We start from the raw sequence: 16,073 nt of genomic DNA on the forward strand, positions 1-16,073 counted from the left end.
TAAATTATTCAATGCTGCAATGAAAACTCCTTCAGTACTCATTGTGAGGAGGTGTATAGATACCACCAGCTTGTGCATGTGAGTCTTTTCACATTTTCTTATTTATTCTAAACGCTTCACTCATCATTGTCTTCAAGACAAAGTCAATAGCGTCTCCGTGTGACTACATTTACCCCACCCCCAGAGGGACGATGCTGTTATTATTGTTGATTTTCTACTGAGAAGCACATTGTGGGCCACAGGAAACACATCTTGCTCTTCAACCCCGAACCTCTTTTGTCCTTTTCTTTTTTCTCTCCTCAGTTTCTCCCCAATGAGCGGAGCAAAAAATGACTACGAGGCAAATTACATTATTATTTTCTTTTAAATAGTGAAGGAAGCGAAGCCGCTGTTGTGTTATTTATATAAGCAGTTAGCCAGATATGGTAACAGCCCTCTGAGCATGCCTTGGAAAGTAAATTAAGGACATTGGGTTGAGCAGCAGCAGAGGGTTGGATGGGATCAATACACTGACAGAGAAATTCATCACTAAATCTATCTAAGCAATTACTGATGTCAGCACCAAACTGACGAACAGTGCTCTGTTGGCCGTCTACGGCGTCCATTCTCCACCCTCTCTGTTTGTTTACCAATTTCCTGACTGTGGAACAATGCAGCGACCTTTGCAAAGATAATTCTATTATGTAAGTTGAGCCATTGCTCTGGATGTGGAAGAGGGGTGTCCACCGCTCTTCTTGCTCGGAACACAGCTCCCATGTCCTTGGATTTAAATGGAAATATGCAGTATTCATAGAAGCTGACAGGGAGAGGCCCTCTCAGAAAACAGAGAGGAGAGGACGAGAAAAGACGAAGAGAAAAAGGGGGGACGGATACGAGACGACAGGGAGATGGAGATGAGCATGACAAAAGCAGCGAGCCAGGACCAAACTGGATGACAATGCTATAAAAAGAGTTCATCCCTCCACACCCCGTTTTTAAGCGGTGCCGGGCACGTTATGCACCTCCAGATTGCCCAAGTGGCTCTGAAAATGGCCTGTACGGTACAAAGAGCCCTGCAAATTTCCTTTGTGTCTTGTTCCCATAAGTAAAGGTGTGCTGTGACAATGTGCGGGCTGCTGGGGTACACACGCATAAATGCCTGCAGAGGTTTTATTCTTCTTCTCTTCGCCACCTAGAGCTCTGGCTACAATTGAGTGCAGAGAGGGCACAGAGGCTCGAACACTAACAATCGGCACATATGAAACTACGAGAGGCTCCACTGGCAGAAATGTTCACTTTACTTTGTTCAAGTTTCTTCATTTGGACAATGGGTAGAGACCGAGTCAGAGAAGCAGACAATTACTGATATTTGCTGCCAGCTATCAGAGAGGGAGAGGCTGAGAGAGAAACAGAGGGAGAAGCTCCACTCCTGCATTGTTAATTAAAAACTCTCTCTCAGCACTGTGCTCACTGAATAAAAGGACACATGCGAGTACAAGGCAAAGACTGGGTTCACCCTTTCTCATTTTTATCAAGCTACGTCGATTGAACAATAGAACTGTTGTTAATACGATTGTATGGAATTACATTGGATTGTGCATTGTTGAGGAGGTTGCACGATATTCTCTCTATGATCCATAACTATAGATATTGGATGGACTGTATGCTTGTAGTGGGGGATAGTTAAGGGAGAGAGAAGTCCAAGAGGCAAAGCAGGAGAGGAAAATAACAGGAAAGCTGATTTCATGCTTGGGGGATTGCATCTTATTCTCTCCCAGTGAGGAGGGCCAGTGTGCGGTCCTGCTTATGGATTTACTGCCACCTGGTGGTGTGAGACTGCACTGCTGAGCTCATGAAACCTCACAGGGATACAGGCCGCCATCAGAGCCGAGACCAGAGAAGTGGGTCACTCCAAGAGAGGTAAACTAGACCCCTTATTTTGGGCAGACGGTATCATGTAGACTTTGTGAAATGTTAACTCCAGTGAACCTAAACTGCCTGTTTGTCTGACTTTACCCCTTTATCCTTTTCACTTCTCTGTCTTGTGCCTATTTTCTTATTTCTGGCACAGGAAATGAAAACAAATGGCTTGAAAGAGAAAGAAAATCAACTACAACTTCGGTTAAGGATGCTATTATACGCGTGGACAGGCGAGTCAATATCAGTGAACATCTATCTCCAAAACCAGCAACAGGAGCACTAAGACGTACACCTGCACTGTCATTAGACAGAAATAAGTTCAATGCAAGCTCTCACGTTTCAAGAAGAAACATGTCTGTGTCCACTGGAAATGAATGAAACCTTCTTCTGTGTCATCCCAGGAAGCACCAGGAGGTGAACTAATGAGGGCTTCTCCTCACTAATTAACACATAAACACACAGTTCCCATCCCCAAGTGAGAATTGGAGTCCATTACTCGCCCAGCGTGGACACAACCGCGTCAGATGATCTTTGGCAGTGGGAGAAAAAGAGGAGAGTGAAAAGAGGAAGCGAAGAGGGGGAAAAAAATTAGGATATGAAGTCACACAGAGGCCGGGTCTAACATCAGAAAGGTCTGGATGATTAGGGGATGCCAGCACTCAGAGAGAGCAGCTCTCCTAACAGCCTCCACCACCTCATTAGTCTGGCCCAGCAGCAGTATGCCCCGACTATTAACCGCTAAATGAAAGACCGCCAACCGTGATTACTGAGGGGAAGTCCCCTGTCGTCATGGGGATAAGAGATCCCTACACACATATACACACACACACACACACACACAGACACAGACACACACACACACAGACACAGACACACACACACACACACACACACACACACACAGTCACAATCCGACTTCGATGATAGCAATTTGAAGGGCGTTTATGAAAAGGCGATTGAGGCAGAAGTGGATACTTTACACATCATCAGTCACAGCCGTTCACTCTGAAGCCCAAAACGGGAAAGCTCGGGACATCAAACATTCGATAAGAAAAATTGCCTGCATTGCAGCAAAAAAAAAAAAAAAAAACCCACCCTCAACAATTGCCGACATTGCTTCATTTAAAGATCACATGAAGCTTTCAGCTCCACTTTCATGCAGCACATCTTACAAGGGCTTAATAAGCGCATGAGTGAAGAAGCCTGGGAGTCCTTGAGTCAAGGATGCGGTACTTACTGTTGCAGACAGGATGGCATGGCTCCATAGGCACATCCAATTTACAGTATGTGTATTTTGAGTTTTTATGAGTGTGAAGTCACTGCACGTTATCATAATAATGCATGTTTTTATGTGCTTCCATACGCAGGATAGGGTTATGAAGTAACAGTGAAATAGGGCATTTTGCACAGTTGTGTGTGTCTGGTGAATGCACGTGTGTTTAAGGAGCACTCCAATAATTTAGCATTGCATTTCCAAACCATTAGAGGTCCCATATTCTGCTCATTTTTAGGCTCACACTTGTATTTTGGATTACTACTAGAACAAGTTTGCATGCTTTAAAGTTTACAAAAACACATTATTTTCTCATACTGTCTGAAGGTATTCACCCTCTGTCTGAAACGCTCCGTTTTAGCACCTGTCTCTTGTACTACATTGTTTCTAGCGGCCTCTTTGGCGGTAAGATGTAATTGCGGGCGAACCTGTTCTTTCAGAGCCCTCATCAGAACCCCATCTTGTCACGTTCACGGTCACTATGTGTGTTCCAGTCCATCCCCTATATGTTACCCTTTTAAATACACACACACACACACACACACAGACACACACACACACACACACACACACACTTCCCTATTACACTTCTGCCCTTATGACTGACTCAGAAGTTTGAAGTTCCCAATTTCTGAGGAAATTGAACGCAGCATAACCATGACGATCAGCAGCCGCTGTCAGCAGCGTCACTAACATCTCAGCTTATTTACATCTAGGCAGAAAATGTCTCCACAGATACACAGACTGGAATACTGGGAAAAGGGGCAAGTAGAAGTGCTTTCTTCAGTGGGTCATATGATCAGCCATCGTTGTTTAAACTCACTCTTTGATACATAGGAACTTAAAAGACGGTTAAATAGATGGAAATCTTATGGATTATATCTTTAAGCCCCCCTCCTGAAAAAGCCCTGTCTGCTCTGATCAGTGTTTCCACATCTGTGCTTTAATAATGACTGTGGTAATGACTGTAACAGCACTGTATCTGCACTTTCTACCTATATACAGTATAGTTGTAACATCACAACTGTGCAGAAGTTCAGATGGAAGAAACTCTCTAAATCTCACTTTTTAGAATATGGGACCTTTAAAGGGACTTGCAAGACACCACATTGGTTCAGCAGCAGCTGAGAAATCCTGACTTTTCACTTCTTAATATGGGTTAAACTGGATTGGAAATTGGTTCCTATACACTATGCACTGCCCATGTCGTTCAAGTTCTGTGACAAAGTCCCCAAGTTAAAGACGACATTACAAAGATGTTTCTCAGACTTGATAAGAGAGCTCCCATTCAGAGCCACAGAAAACATATACAAACACATGCTGTTTAGTACTCTATGTGACTCATACGTCAGTGGAGTGCCCCTTTAATGCAAATGCAAGGTTAAGTTCAGGTGAAAGTAGTACTCACGGTCGTTGCAATGAGTCCCCGAGTAAGACGTCATAGAGCAGTCACAAGTGAAGTTCTCCCACTGCTGGATACACACGCCCATGTTGGCGCAAGAGTCCTCCTGGCAGGTGGTGCTTGGGCCTGAACAAAAGGCGAGAGGGAGAAAGCAATAATAAGGAGAATAACAATAAGAGCTACTGCTGAGCCGTAATAATGCAGGCCCCATGCAGAAGAAATGCACTCTAAGAAGATAGATATACAGCATGTGGGCTGAGAAGAAAGAACAAGGAGCAAACAGTGCCACCACAGGAAGCCTGACCTGGAGTACAACACACTTTAAAAACAGTCTGGGGAATCCTGTTTCATGCTGGGTAGAGCGGCAAACGCAGTGGCAAGAAGAAGCCGAAGCAGAGGCGGCAGGTTTTCACAGGATCAACAGCACGCTTCTCAAGCAGTGGGCATTTTTTCCGAGTTAATTGCTGTAAAAATTGCAGTACAGTAAAAGGATGCTATGCTAGTTTGGCTGTAATCTGCGTTCAAGACGTGCTCGAGCAGACAAATTGTACCACGACTTGGCTGGTGTGATGACACTGTCAACATCCCTTCATTTCCTTCTTTTGGAGAGTGTGTGCAGGTGGACGTGCATGCGACTTTCATCATTCCAACAAGTAATTTCTAAAAAAAAGTTTTATCAGAGTAAAACTTAGAACGCTGCATTCCCTCTGTGAACAAGCAAGACAAGACATACAAAATAACCTTAAACTCCATAAAACAATACACATTTCTTTTTTGTTTAAAGCCATTAAACTGGTCCTGGCTATTTTCTTTACACACATCTTTTTCACTGTGAGAGTACACGGTGACACGGTTACACAACTAGACAGACAGATTGCATGAAGAGCAGAGAAGAAACACAAGAACACGTAGTGCATATCCATAGGACTTGAGGAGGGTATTCAAAGTCAGACTGGATGTGTGTTTGCTACTCGTCTACACCACACATAGCTCTTACCTTTGAATACTTATACTGAGAGGGAATGCAGATAAGGACAAGCGCACGGCATATATAACAAGATAAACAATTCCCCTGTCGGAGTCTAGACAGACACGGGGGGGAGAACCTCGACAGAACACCCCCTCTGATAACAACATCGGAAACAAACAAAAGTAAACAACGTAAAAATTAAATAAACAGTCCAAATAAATGGCAGACAAATGCAAGTTAATGGCGTCAATTGTCTTGTGCAAGACAATGTGAAGAGAAGAGAGACATTTGGAAGTGGAGGACAGAGCAAGTTTGCCGGCTGAAAGTGCATTTACTGTGTAATGTACGGTGATGGCAGTCGACCAGGCATCCTCGACACTGTGCGCATACAGGGATTTTTCTGTATTTCGGCGTGGAACTCGTGTTTGTATGCACGTGTCGGGGTCGTTTGCCAGCGCGAGCAACGCAGGATTGCGCTGCTCTGTTGCGGCAGGAGGTCGCTGGCTCTCTGAAAAACACTCTCAGCTGGGTAAAGTAGCGTGATAGGTGTTCTTGAAAAAATGAGATACAGAGAGAGAGGCCTGATACATCAGCAGCACGGTGACTGCGTCCCTCTGCTGTCCATGCCAGCCTGTAATTTGGCGCAAATGGCAGCCTTATAGTTGAGCAATTACTCCCACACAATTGTTTGCCTCTGACTGCCGTATGGTTACACTGCATGAACATCAGTAACCTGGCCTGATTTGTTTACTCTCTCTAATTATACTGTGTACTCAAATGGCTTGCAACTTGAACAAGTATGCACACACCTACCCTGGTGGTTAGCAGGGCAGAAAATATTCTATAAGACTAACTAAGAATAATTGTTATGCGAGCGATAATGTAGAGTGAGTGGGTCATTATTGCATATTAAACCACCACGGGGTGATGCAGGAATCACCCTGAGGGAAGTTAATTCACAATATGACCCACTTATTCTATTTTATCCTGCTTTATCGCACGGCTACTAAAGAAATCAATCGGTCTGCAAGTTAGAAGTAACCATAGACTGCTGTTATTGACCAATCAGAATCGAGTATTCAACCAGGCTGTGTAATAACTACAGTGATAGAATCTAACATATGTATGGCCACAGTCACTGCTGTAGTATGAAAGTGCAGTAACCACACGCTAATTATTCCTGGTTGCTTAACTATTTGTTACGTCTCTCTCTTTCTCTTTCTCTTCGTCTTTTCAGAGAGTGAGTCACCTCTGCAGCACCGCTGAAACACGACTGCCATGGTGACACCCACGATGCATTGCACACAGCAGACTTTCAGGCGAGCAGGCCTCACAGAGGCTGAGTTTAACCCTCTACCTTGCAGGTCGGCTTTGGTGAAACCAACTTTGTTCGCGCAGAAAGAAAATAAACAGAACAGAGCAGAGCGGAAAACAAGAGTAAAGGTTAGTGAGGGACCAGCATGGTTAGTGTTGGTAAAACAAAGTTCGTCACTGTGGCAGAGTGCAACATGGTGAAGCGTGGCTGATCTGTTAGTGAGGCTTGAGCTCCCATTAATAAAACAGGATTTTAAAGTGTGGCTCTGAAACTGCTCATGAGGGCCATTGTGCAGCACTTTGAACTTATCTTAATCTTCTGCTGCCCTCTAGAGGTCATATGCAGAGGCCTGCACCACACACAAGGAACATCATGTATTTGGACACACTGCTGATTGACTTGTCATTAAAATAACAACAATAAAAAGACATAAAATTAATGATTGTGTCGCTGTACAAATCAAACCAAATCAGCAGCAGTGTATGTAATAGTAAAAAGCTAGTTTGCTTTAAGACGGGGATTTTAAGGTGCTGGAGAGGGAAAAGCGAGTAAGTGTTTGAGTGCAAGTATCAGGATTTCACCATATGAGGCACAAAAGGCACAAGTACAGTTTTAAGAAACTACACGTTGTTCCTAATTTGTGATTCAGTTTTTAGTTCTCCCAGTTATCTTAAAATAAATTGACGCACTATAAAAATGAACAAGCCATTATTAGAGAACGACTCTGAAAACACACTGAAAGACACATTTAAAGTATTTCCCTGTGATGGGACAAATGCCCGGAGAAGGAAAATAAAAAGAGGCAGGATTAACAATGCCAGCGCGTGGCTTTAAGGTCTACTGAAGAGCCCTCTAATTAGACTAATAAATCTCACACGGCAGGTCATGATTCTTATACGCCACAGGCCATCTGTACCTTCACAGCCACGCTCAATCTGCCCGCTGCGGAAAAGGGCGTCGTTGATGAGATCTGGCAGGCGGCCGTTGAGATCAACTGAGGCCAAACAGCCCTGGAAGCCCTCTCGAGAGACCACCAGCTTGGGGAGGTTTTGGTACATGTTGGGTCCCAGACCTCCGACAAACAGGTCACCTTTAGGGAGACAGTATGTTAGTAAGTACATAAATTAGGGTCTTTATTGTAAGAACTTAATCCAAAATGTCCTCATTGTCAAGTAAAACCTCAGTTCAATTATAACCTTTCTTGTGTTGTGAATAACCGAACATTTCAATGGGACAGAATGGAGTCTTTCAGATTACTGACGCTTTTATTGTGTACACATTTATTTATGTGAGTCCTAACGGCTGAGTCCCAAGTCAAGTCATAAACAAGTCACCTCCTCTTGAACAAATATATTTCCATTTCCATTCAACAGATTAACCGTTAGTATTATAACTTTACAGAAATAATGAATGCTTGAGAGTTAGAGGAGAAAATCGATAGCACTCATCATTTCTGTACGCTAAGCCAGTAGCTGTTTATCTTAGCTTACGTTAGCACAAATACAGTGAAACCAGAGGGGAAAGCTAGCCTGGCTCTGTCCAAAGGTAAACAAAATATTCCTACCACCACCTCTGAAGATCACTAATTAACATGTTGGACACTTCTCTGTGCCATCAGGGGACTCTCAACACCGATTGGCTTTCTCAGAAGCGTCACATTCATGTTTCACTCAAGGTGAAACTTTTCAACCTACAGAAATGCAGGTTTGCATCTAGATTATTGCTGGGTGTTGAACTTTTGTTTGGGGGACTACGTTCTAGCATCTACCAGGAAAAATGGGCAGGGAGCTAAAAGAGAGGAAAAGCTCGCTGACTGACTTATTGGTAAATATTGTATCGTGTTCTCGCAGCATATTGTAGAGTGCCAACCAGCGCTGTACTCTCCGAGAGGCTCTCGCTTTAAGCATGCGCTATGTTTATGTTATTTATCTGAAACGGAAAGGTGGTACCTTTGAGGTCGAGGTTCTTGGCTCCGTTGACATTCTGTGTGACGGACTTTGTGTCCACCTTGAGGGTGTGTGTGTTGGAAGCGTCTCTCGTGATGACCACGTTATGCCACTGGTTGTCATTCAGTGGGTTGTCACTGTTCCCCTTCAACAGACTTGGCCCGTTCCCCAGGTCAAACACATAGTGTATGAACCTGGCAGAGGAGAAGCACGGCAGATTAATACATCAGGGTTTGTTAGTGTACATGTGTGTGCGATTGCATTAGATATCTTTTTATCTTCCGCAGACTGGTTCAGCTCAATGTAAGAACTCTCACCGTGCTCTGACACTAACGGGAGGTAAACTGATAAAGAAAAACAATCTCCACGGCAACACAACGGTGTTCTGTGTTTTTACAAGCTTAAAAAAGGAGCAACAGGGGTTCTCCGATCGATAGTTAGGTCAGCACTGTTAAATTCATAATGCCTCAAGAAGCTGGCTGCTGCACTGGTACTGTAATAGTCATCTCTGGACTACAGCCATGGACTGTCCCACTCACCCTTTGACCAGCTCTACAGCAATGAAGTCGTTCCCGTCTCCGCTGTTGAAGATGATGAAGCCGTCAGGCGAGGTGGTTTTGAACTGAAAGAAGAGGTGCATCGTGGTATAGGCCTGCAGGGTGGCCAAGCCCAGGTAGCTGCCCTTGGTCTTGAAGGTCACAGGGTCGGCGATGATGAAGCGCATGCCAAAGCGGGCGTTCAGCTCGCAAAAGTCGATGTCCCCGTTCTTGCACATGTCGATGTACTGCATACCATTGAACTTCAGGCTCTGTGGGGAGGGTTGTTGAGATATCGTGTTGGTGTAGAGTGAATACATCGTGAAGCACACTTTAAAGGGGACATATTAGGCAAATTTTTAGGTTCATACTAGCACATGTTTTTATGCTTTAATGTTCCAAAACACATTATTTTCTTTACACTGTCTGTCTGAACATGCCTGTGTTCACCCTCTGTCTGAAATGCTCTGTTTTAGTCTCCTTAACCCCCCCCCCCCATAAACAAGGACTTAAAACCATCTTAAAAGGACAAGAGTTCATATATGACTACCATTTGTTGAAATGATGCATCTGTTGCTTTATACCTGAAGATGCCCGATAAAGGAGGAGGGAGCAGACGACACAAACCGCCTCTCTGTCAGGATGCCCGTCTCCACGTTGTTGAACTCCAGACGAGTGTGGTCACCCGCCATCTGACCTGATGTGGAGGAGGGACGAGAAAGGAGAAGAAGCCGAGGGATGAAGGGGTGAAGGAGAAGGAAGGATACTGCAGACTAAGCTTTTTTAGTTTGTATCATGCTGATGTAATAACCCCGCCAATGCATGCAGTCAAGTAAAAGCAAAAACTATAAACATAAAGCAAACAAATTCAAACAAATGCGGAAATCACAGACCAATGCATTTAGGTATAAATGGGTACAACAGGTCAGTATTATTATCTAATTAACCATCAGACACAGTACACAAGTAATTCCAGATGGAGTTTATGGTAACGTTGTTTTATTCAGAATAAAAGAAGACATTATTTGTAATGTCACTTATGAAATGTAACTTGGCTGACCCCTAACACGGCGTCAGTGACACAGTCTTCGCCCCCTACGCCCCAAAAAAAGAGAGAGAAAGAAATAAAAGGTTCATGCACATCACGGATATTGTAAAATCGTAAGGAAACGGTTGACAGGAGCAATACCTTCAGCCATGTCGTCATCCACAGTGAGTTTGAAGTGTTTACCGCGGCGGACCACTCGTACGGAGTGCCACTCGTTGTCGTTGAGCTTTTGTCCGGCATAGAGGACCTCAGGGCCCTTGCCTGAAGAGGAGGGTTAGTTAGTCAAGGGGGTGGGGGAAGCACAAGCACAAGCACAAACCACATCTCTGCTTTCACTACGCAACGCAACAGGCTGGGAAAATCAACCGGGGAAGGACTTCTCCGAATTTTGAATAGAAACAGATTTTGTCTTAAAACACTATGTATCCTAATTAAAATCAAATCTTTATCATTTGGAGATAGTCCCCTTTCTCTCCAAACTAAAATTTGGTTTTGATTTGACAACGGAGAAAAACAACAAATCACAACTGGCAGTAAAATAAAAGAAGACATTTGCTGTTACTCATACAAGGACTCATCAACTGGTACTTATGTAATATAACTGCCACTCGCTCCCTTGCTTTCAGTCTATTTGTTAGTAGTTATTTAAAAAGCATTTTCAGTGTGGCTGTCATTAACATAGGCCTGTAGAGATTGTGTAAGTTCCTCAAACCGACCACTAGAGGGCAACCTCGCCACACTGAGCTCAGGATCCTCAGTGAATAATGAATAATATCATACACAGAGATTACATCCTAATAAGAAGTGTTCATCAGTCGTCACTTCAAGAGATTTGTAGAGAAGATTTAAGAATTTAAATTGGTGACTAAACTCTTCTGTCCGTCATTAACCCGGCCCTGTAGACAAATACGAGTGCACTGCGCGTATAAGTGGTCTATTTTTAGAAAAGTCTCATGATTAGGAAAGACTCGTCCTCGTGACTTTCGATCAAACACTCAAAAAAATTGAATTTATTTTGTGAAATTCAACTTGCTGTTGGCACAGTGTAGCTCATATCTAGGCGACTGTTTACTGCTGTGATCAGAAGTATTATTATTATATTGTGTCTGACTGACTTAAAAAGTCAAACTCAGCTTGATTAACTGTGGCATTTACTGAAAGATGGTGTTCAAACGATTGATTTCAAATCTATTCATTTACAGTGACGCCGTGCGAAACCAGAGCAGTTGAATCGTCAATTAATACAAAGACAACTCCTAGATTAGAGTTTGAGTCCGCGGCACGTGTTTGCATGTGTACTGGACAATAATCAATCAACATGGTCTAAGATATGTAGTCACTAACACACTTACTTGAACCCCTTTCAAGTCTTTGTTCTCCTTTGCTTCCTCTTTAATTATATATATCTCTACAAAGCTGTGAGAATTTTTAATAATTATTGAAAAATAAGAGCTCCTTTAATAAGTAACAGCATGTCTGCTCACACCATCTATATATATATATAACCTTATAAGCCTATACACTGCAGTATGTGTTAAAATAAGAAAACAAAGCAAGTGAGACAGCAATATATTGCAGTATAATTGGGCAAACAATACAGCCCATAGAGTCTAAATGTGTAAATGTGCAGCGAGTAGCTATGGGCATACAGGGAAAGATTAAAAACTAGTTGCCTGAATCAATTTGAAAAGTGGGCCATTTAAAATATATAGAGTACATTAAGTCAGATTTGCATAACTTTAATCTTTGGCTATTACTTTTTCCCCCCTCTTATCTGAGAAATCCTCTTATCAGGCCCCTGCATTCACACAGCTCTGCCCTTACATCTGGCACACAGGCTATAATCAAACATTGATTGTATGAAGAAGGCTGCAGAAGAAGAGTGTTGACTTACTGGTGTTACAGTTTATCCTGACACAGTCTAGATGGGGAGGGGAGAATAAGTGACAGATGAAATCGCATCCTTCAAGGTTACAGCTGCAGACATCCAAGAGCAAGAAAAGCCACCTTCCGGGGACGGTCACATGACCCTGGCGGCCATTTTAGCCTGGTTGGCTACTGATGGTCATTAAGGCTAAACTGATAATCCAATTTGATTTCAATCCAATTCTTTTCAATACTTTTAATGCTGTAGACAACAATATTGTACCAACACTGGTCAATATTACTGCACTGATTAAACTGGGTTCGGTTGAATTTGAATCTTTCACATCATAAAATGTTAAATGCTAATAGCGTCATATAGTTTGGCTACATGTTGAATTATTAAAGGCCCCATTTTAAGCTAATTTCCAGGTACATTTTCAGGTCAGGTCAGTCTTTTGGGTTTCTACTAGAACTTGTTTACATGCTTTAATATAAAAAAAACCACATTATTTTTTAATATACCTGTATTCATCCTCTAACTGAAGCACTCATCTTTAAGCTCACCTCTAAATATAAAGCAAAGTCTGCTCTGATTGTCGGGGAATGAATGTAACGGAACTGTTGCAGCACTTTCTACCTATATACGGTAAAGTTGTGACATCACAACCGTACAGAAGTCCTGACGGCTCGTTTAAAGACAAAGTTTCTGAATACTGGCTGTGTGCATCTCTCTGCGGATTTAGCATTTTGATACTTTCACAGTGTTTATCTAGCACCTCCACCTGCTTTAAAACTAAAAAGACATGAAAATCTAAATTTTTACGATATGGGACCTTTAAATTTCAAAATGGTTGCTTGCAATTCAATGGCCACATCAATTTTGCAACCCAGCGACTACAGCCAAAGTCATGTGCCGTCAACCGCAACAGAAAAGTGGGAACAAACAGCCTCGAGCCACGCAGCACCAACACCGTTCAGAGGCCTAAAGACATACTCTCAGATGCGTGTAAGTTACTGAAAATAGTTCTGTGCAGTAAATGGATTTTGTTTAATTAGATTTGAAAAGTAAACTCTCTTTTGAATCCTAGGAAAAAAGACCACACTGCACATTAAAAACATGAAATATGGACGACAGGCGTTGCATGTTTTTGGCAGCTGTGGTACTCGAGTGCATACCCTTCCGTATTAAGTGAGTAACATTAGGATATTTTGTACTGTATGCACGCATATGCTCTATAGCGTATCTTTTCTAGGCTGGCTGGTATAAAGGCTTGCACTCTACTTAAATGTACCACTCGTGCCACCATCTGCGGGCGTGCTGAGTGCTGTGGCATCGGGCTGTTTGCCAGACGGGCCGCAGGCTCGGGGCCTTTGAAGGGGTGAGTGCCATCTTTGAACAAGGCATGGGAGATGCCAGCTAGACCAAGGGTTACTAATGTAAAAAGAGAAACATGAACCGTCTATCATGAGAAGAAAAAAAAAAGAGACCACAGGAACAGACCCACATGATAAGAACGCTTACCTGCAGTTCTGAATAGATGGCAGAATGTTTTCTAAAATCTGAATTAATGCATGTGTGAGAAGAGTGCCATCTATTTAAGTAGTTCAAAAAGTGAAATGCTGTGCCTTTGGAAAAATGTATTTGTGCACAATAATGAGATCAAATGATCTATGATATGTTCAACAGATGTGCTGCAGAGCATGGATAACTTTGTTATGTGTTAGAGTGATGGATGTAAAAATCTACAAAGACGTCTGAGCATCAAGGCATAAAAACGTAAAGACCAGGCAAGTCAGAAACATTACATGCAACTACAAAGACAAACTACAAGAACCGGTTTAGTGTGTGTTAGGTCTTAAATCATGTCTGGACCAGAACGAAAGAAAGACAAAATAAAAGAAAAGAAAACACAACGACAGTAAGGCCTCCTCTTGAGCTGGAGGTGAGCCAGCAGGGGCGATTTATACGATACCTAGGTTGACCGTCAGTTTGACTCTCCCGCTGTCCAGCTCGAGCCTCAGGGTGTCTGCCGACTCGCGGGACGTGGCGGCCATCAGCAGGCCGAACGCCCGCTGGGACATGAAGCGAAGGGAGACGTCCTCGGCCTCTGTGTGCATGACGTTTGGTATCACGACTTTCATGTACATGCTGCCGTCAAAAGACAAGATGGATGACTCTGAAAAAAGGAAGGGAAGAGAATATCCCATTATTTCACGAACAGTAAGCTTCAAAGTACCGGGTACCAACAACTGTAATGAGGGAAAGGGGAGGCTGTGTCCATTTGTGCGTATGTGCAAAAAACACACACAGATACCATCATAACAGGACACAGCGTGGCAGTATATTGCATACGCTTCACCCCCTTCTGACAGCTTTGTTTATGAGCCCAAAGATATGATTAAAGAGTGTGCGTTATGAAAGCAAATACACACACGTTTGCTCGGGGAAGAAAAGTGAACCCGAGTAGGATGCATGCATGTCCCTTATACATTATCAATGGGAAACACACATACATGTCCCACATGCAGGGTTGCAGCTGTATTCATCATCCACAGAGTGACAGGCGAGTGTCTGGGAGCTCGTGCAGAGGCACACACACACTCTGCTCAGTGTGCGGAAAATTCAATCACGCTACTTCCTGACAATACCCCTTTATACATGTGGGTTAATAATAATAAAAAGCAAACGGTAAACTAGAAGTGGAACAATGTACAACCCTACGTCAATACAGAAACATTATCCTTACACACGCTCACAACCTTAACAACACAACCTGTCTTTTAGTTAAATAGAGACAATAAGAACAAATAAACCATGGTGCTTTGATGGCATTTGGGCCGGACTCCTCTGTTTCCTTTTTATGAGTTTGAGAAGGAGGAGAAATCCAGAGCGAGCGCAGCGAAGAAACAGGGAGACTTTCAGCAGAGTGGAAGCCTCTCGGGGAGAGAGAGACAGATTAAAAAGGGTATCCAACCATGACATACCTGTTTTGACACCTCAGCTTCGGTAGGAAAAAAAAATAGCCCTGTGGCCTCAGAAATGCACCAGCGTTTGGCTGCGTCTGAGGAAATGCTGAGGCTGTATAGGTGTGAGGTTTTGGAGCATCTCGCAAGGGAGGGAGAGGGTTGTACATGTAAACGATGCAATGTGCATGATGTGTCCCCCCCCCCCCCCCCCCCTTTTTAACATGTGGTTTAGGGGATAAAGTGTAATTTTGATTTGTGTCGAAAAATGCTTTTTCACGCAGTAGTGCATTATAAGGGAGTCACATTCGATTTTGCTTCACTTAAATGTCAAAATGCATGTGAAACGTTGCAAAATTCATATATAAGCCGTGTAAGATCACTGAAGCGTTCGTCTCACCGAGCAGTGCACCGCTGTAAAAACCACACATTCGTCTGTGCTGCTTTTGTTGCTGTTATAAAAATCCATTCTATGAACAAGCTGTCGACTGTGTGGGTACAGTAGCCAGGAGGACAATGAAACCTTGGCTCACCATTGGTCTGCTCAATTTGAAATTGCACAGGCCCTCTCCCTCTTCGTGCCTCCTTCACTCTCACATAAAAAAAAGCCTTTTGCACTTCAACCTGTGCATGCACACAAGCCAGTCCACAGATGGATCCCCTCACTGACAGATGCATGTATTGATTTGTGAGCCAGGTCAGATCCCAGGCTCGCACTAAAAACTAACTGTTTTTTTGCCCAGGGTAAAACTTTTTTATTATTATTCTAACTATTTGACATTGGGAATTATCAATTTAAGGTCCTATTTAGACGATCTATGGCGCAGGAGCTTAAGCGCATGGTGCAAGTGCAT

General features: G+C 43.2%; 1 protein-coding gene across 1 annotated transcript in view; it reads right to left on the reverse strand.

Moving 5' to 3' along the window:
- Window positions 1–16,073, reverse strand: part of nrxn3b (neurexin 3b) — a gene marked incomplete at both ends in the record, with an annotated part of 330,192 nt that overhangs the window by 193,287 nt on the left and 120,832 nt on the right. Inside the window, 9 exons of the mRNA XM_083933978.1 lie at window positions 4,581–4,700; window positions 6,902–6,928; window positions 7,776–7,949; window positions 8,809–8,999; window positions 9,345–9,613; window positions 9,926–10,038; window positions 10,531–10,650; window positions 12,284–12,310; window positions 14,229–14,432. Of these exons, the coding sequence (XP_083790104.1) occupies window positions 4,581–4,700; window positions 6,902–6,928; window positions 7,776–7,949; window positions 8,809–8,999; window positions 9,345–9,613; window positions 9,926–10,038; window positions 10,531–10,650; window positions 12,284–12,310; window positions 14,229–14,432 (1,245 nt within the window). The remainder of the gene's footprint in view (window positions 1–4,580; window positions 4,701–6,901; window positions 6,929–7,775; window positions 7,950–8,808; window positions 9,000–9,344; window positions 9,614–9,925; window positions 10,039–10,530; window positions 10,651–12,283; window positions 12,311–14,228; window positions 14,433–16,073) is intronic.

The sequence above is a fragment of the Echiichthys vipera genome, assembly GCF_963691815.1.
Source record: "Echiichthys vipera genome assembly, chromosome: 19".
Taxonomy (NCBI): Eukaryota; Metazoa; Chordata; class Actinopteri; order Perciformes; family Trachinidae; genus Echiichthys; species Echiichthys vipera.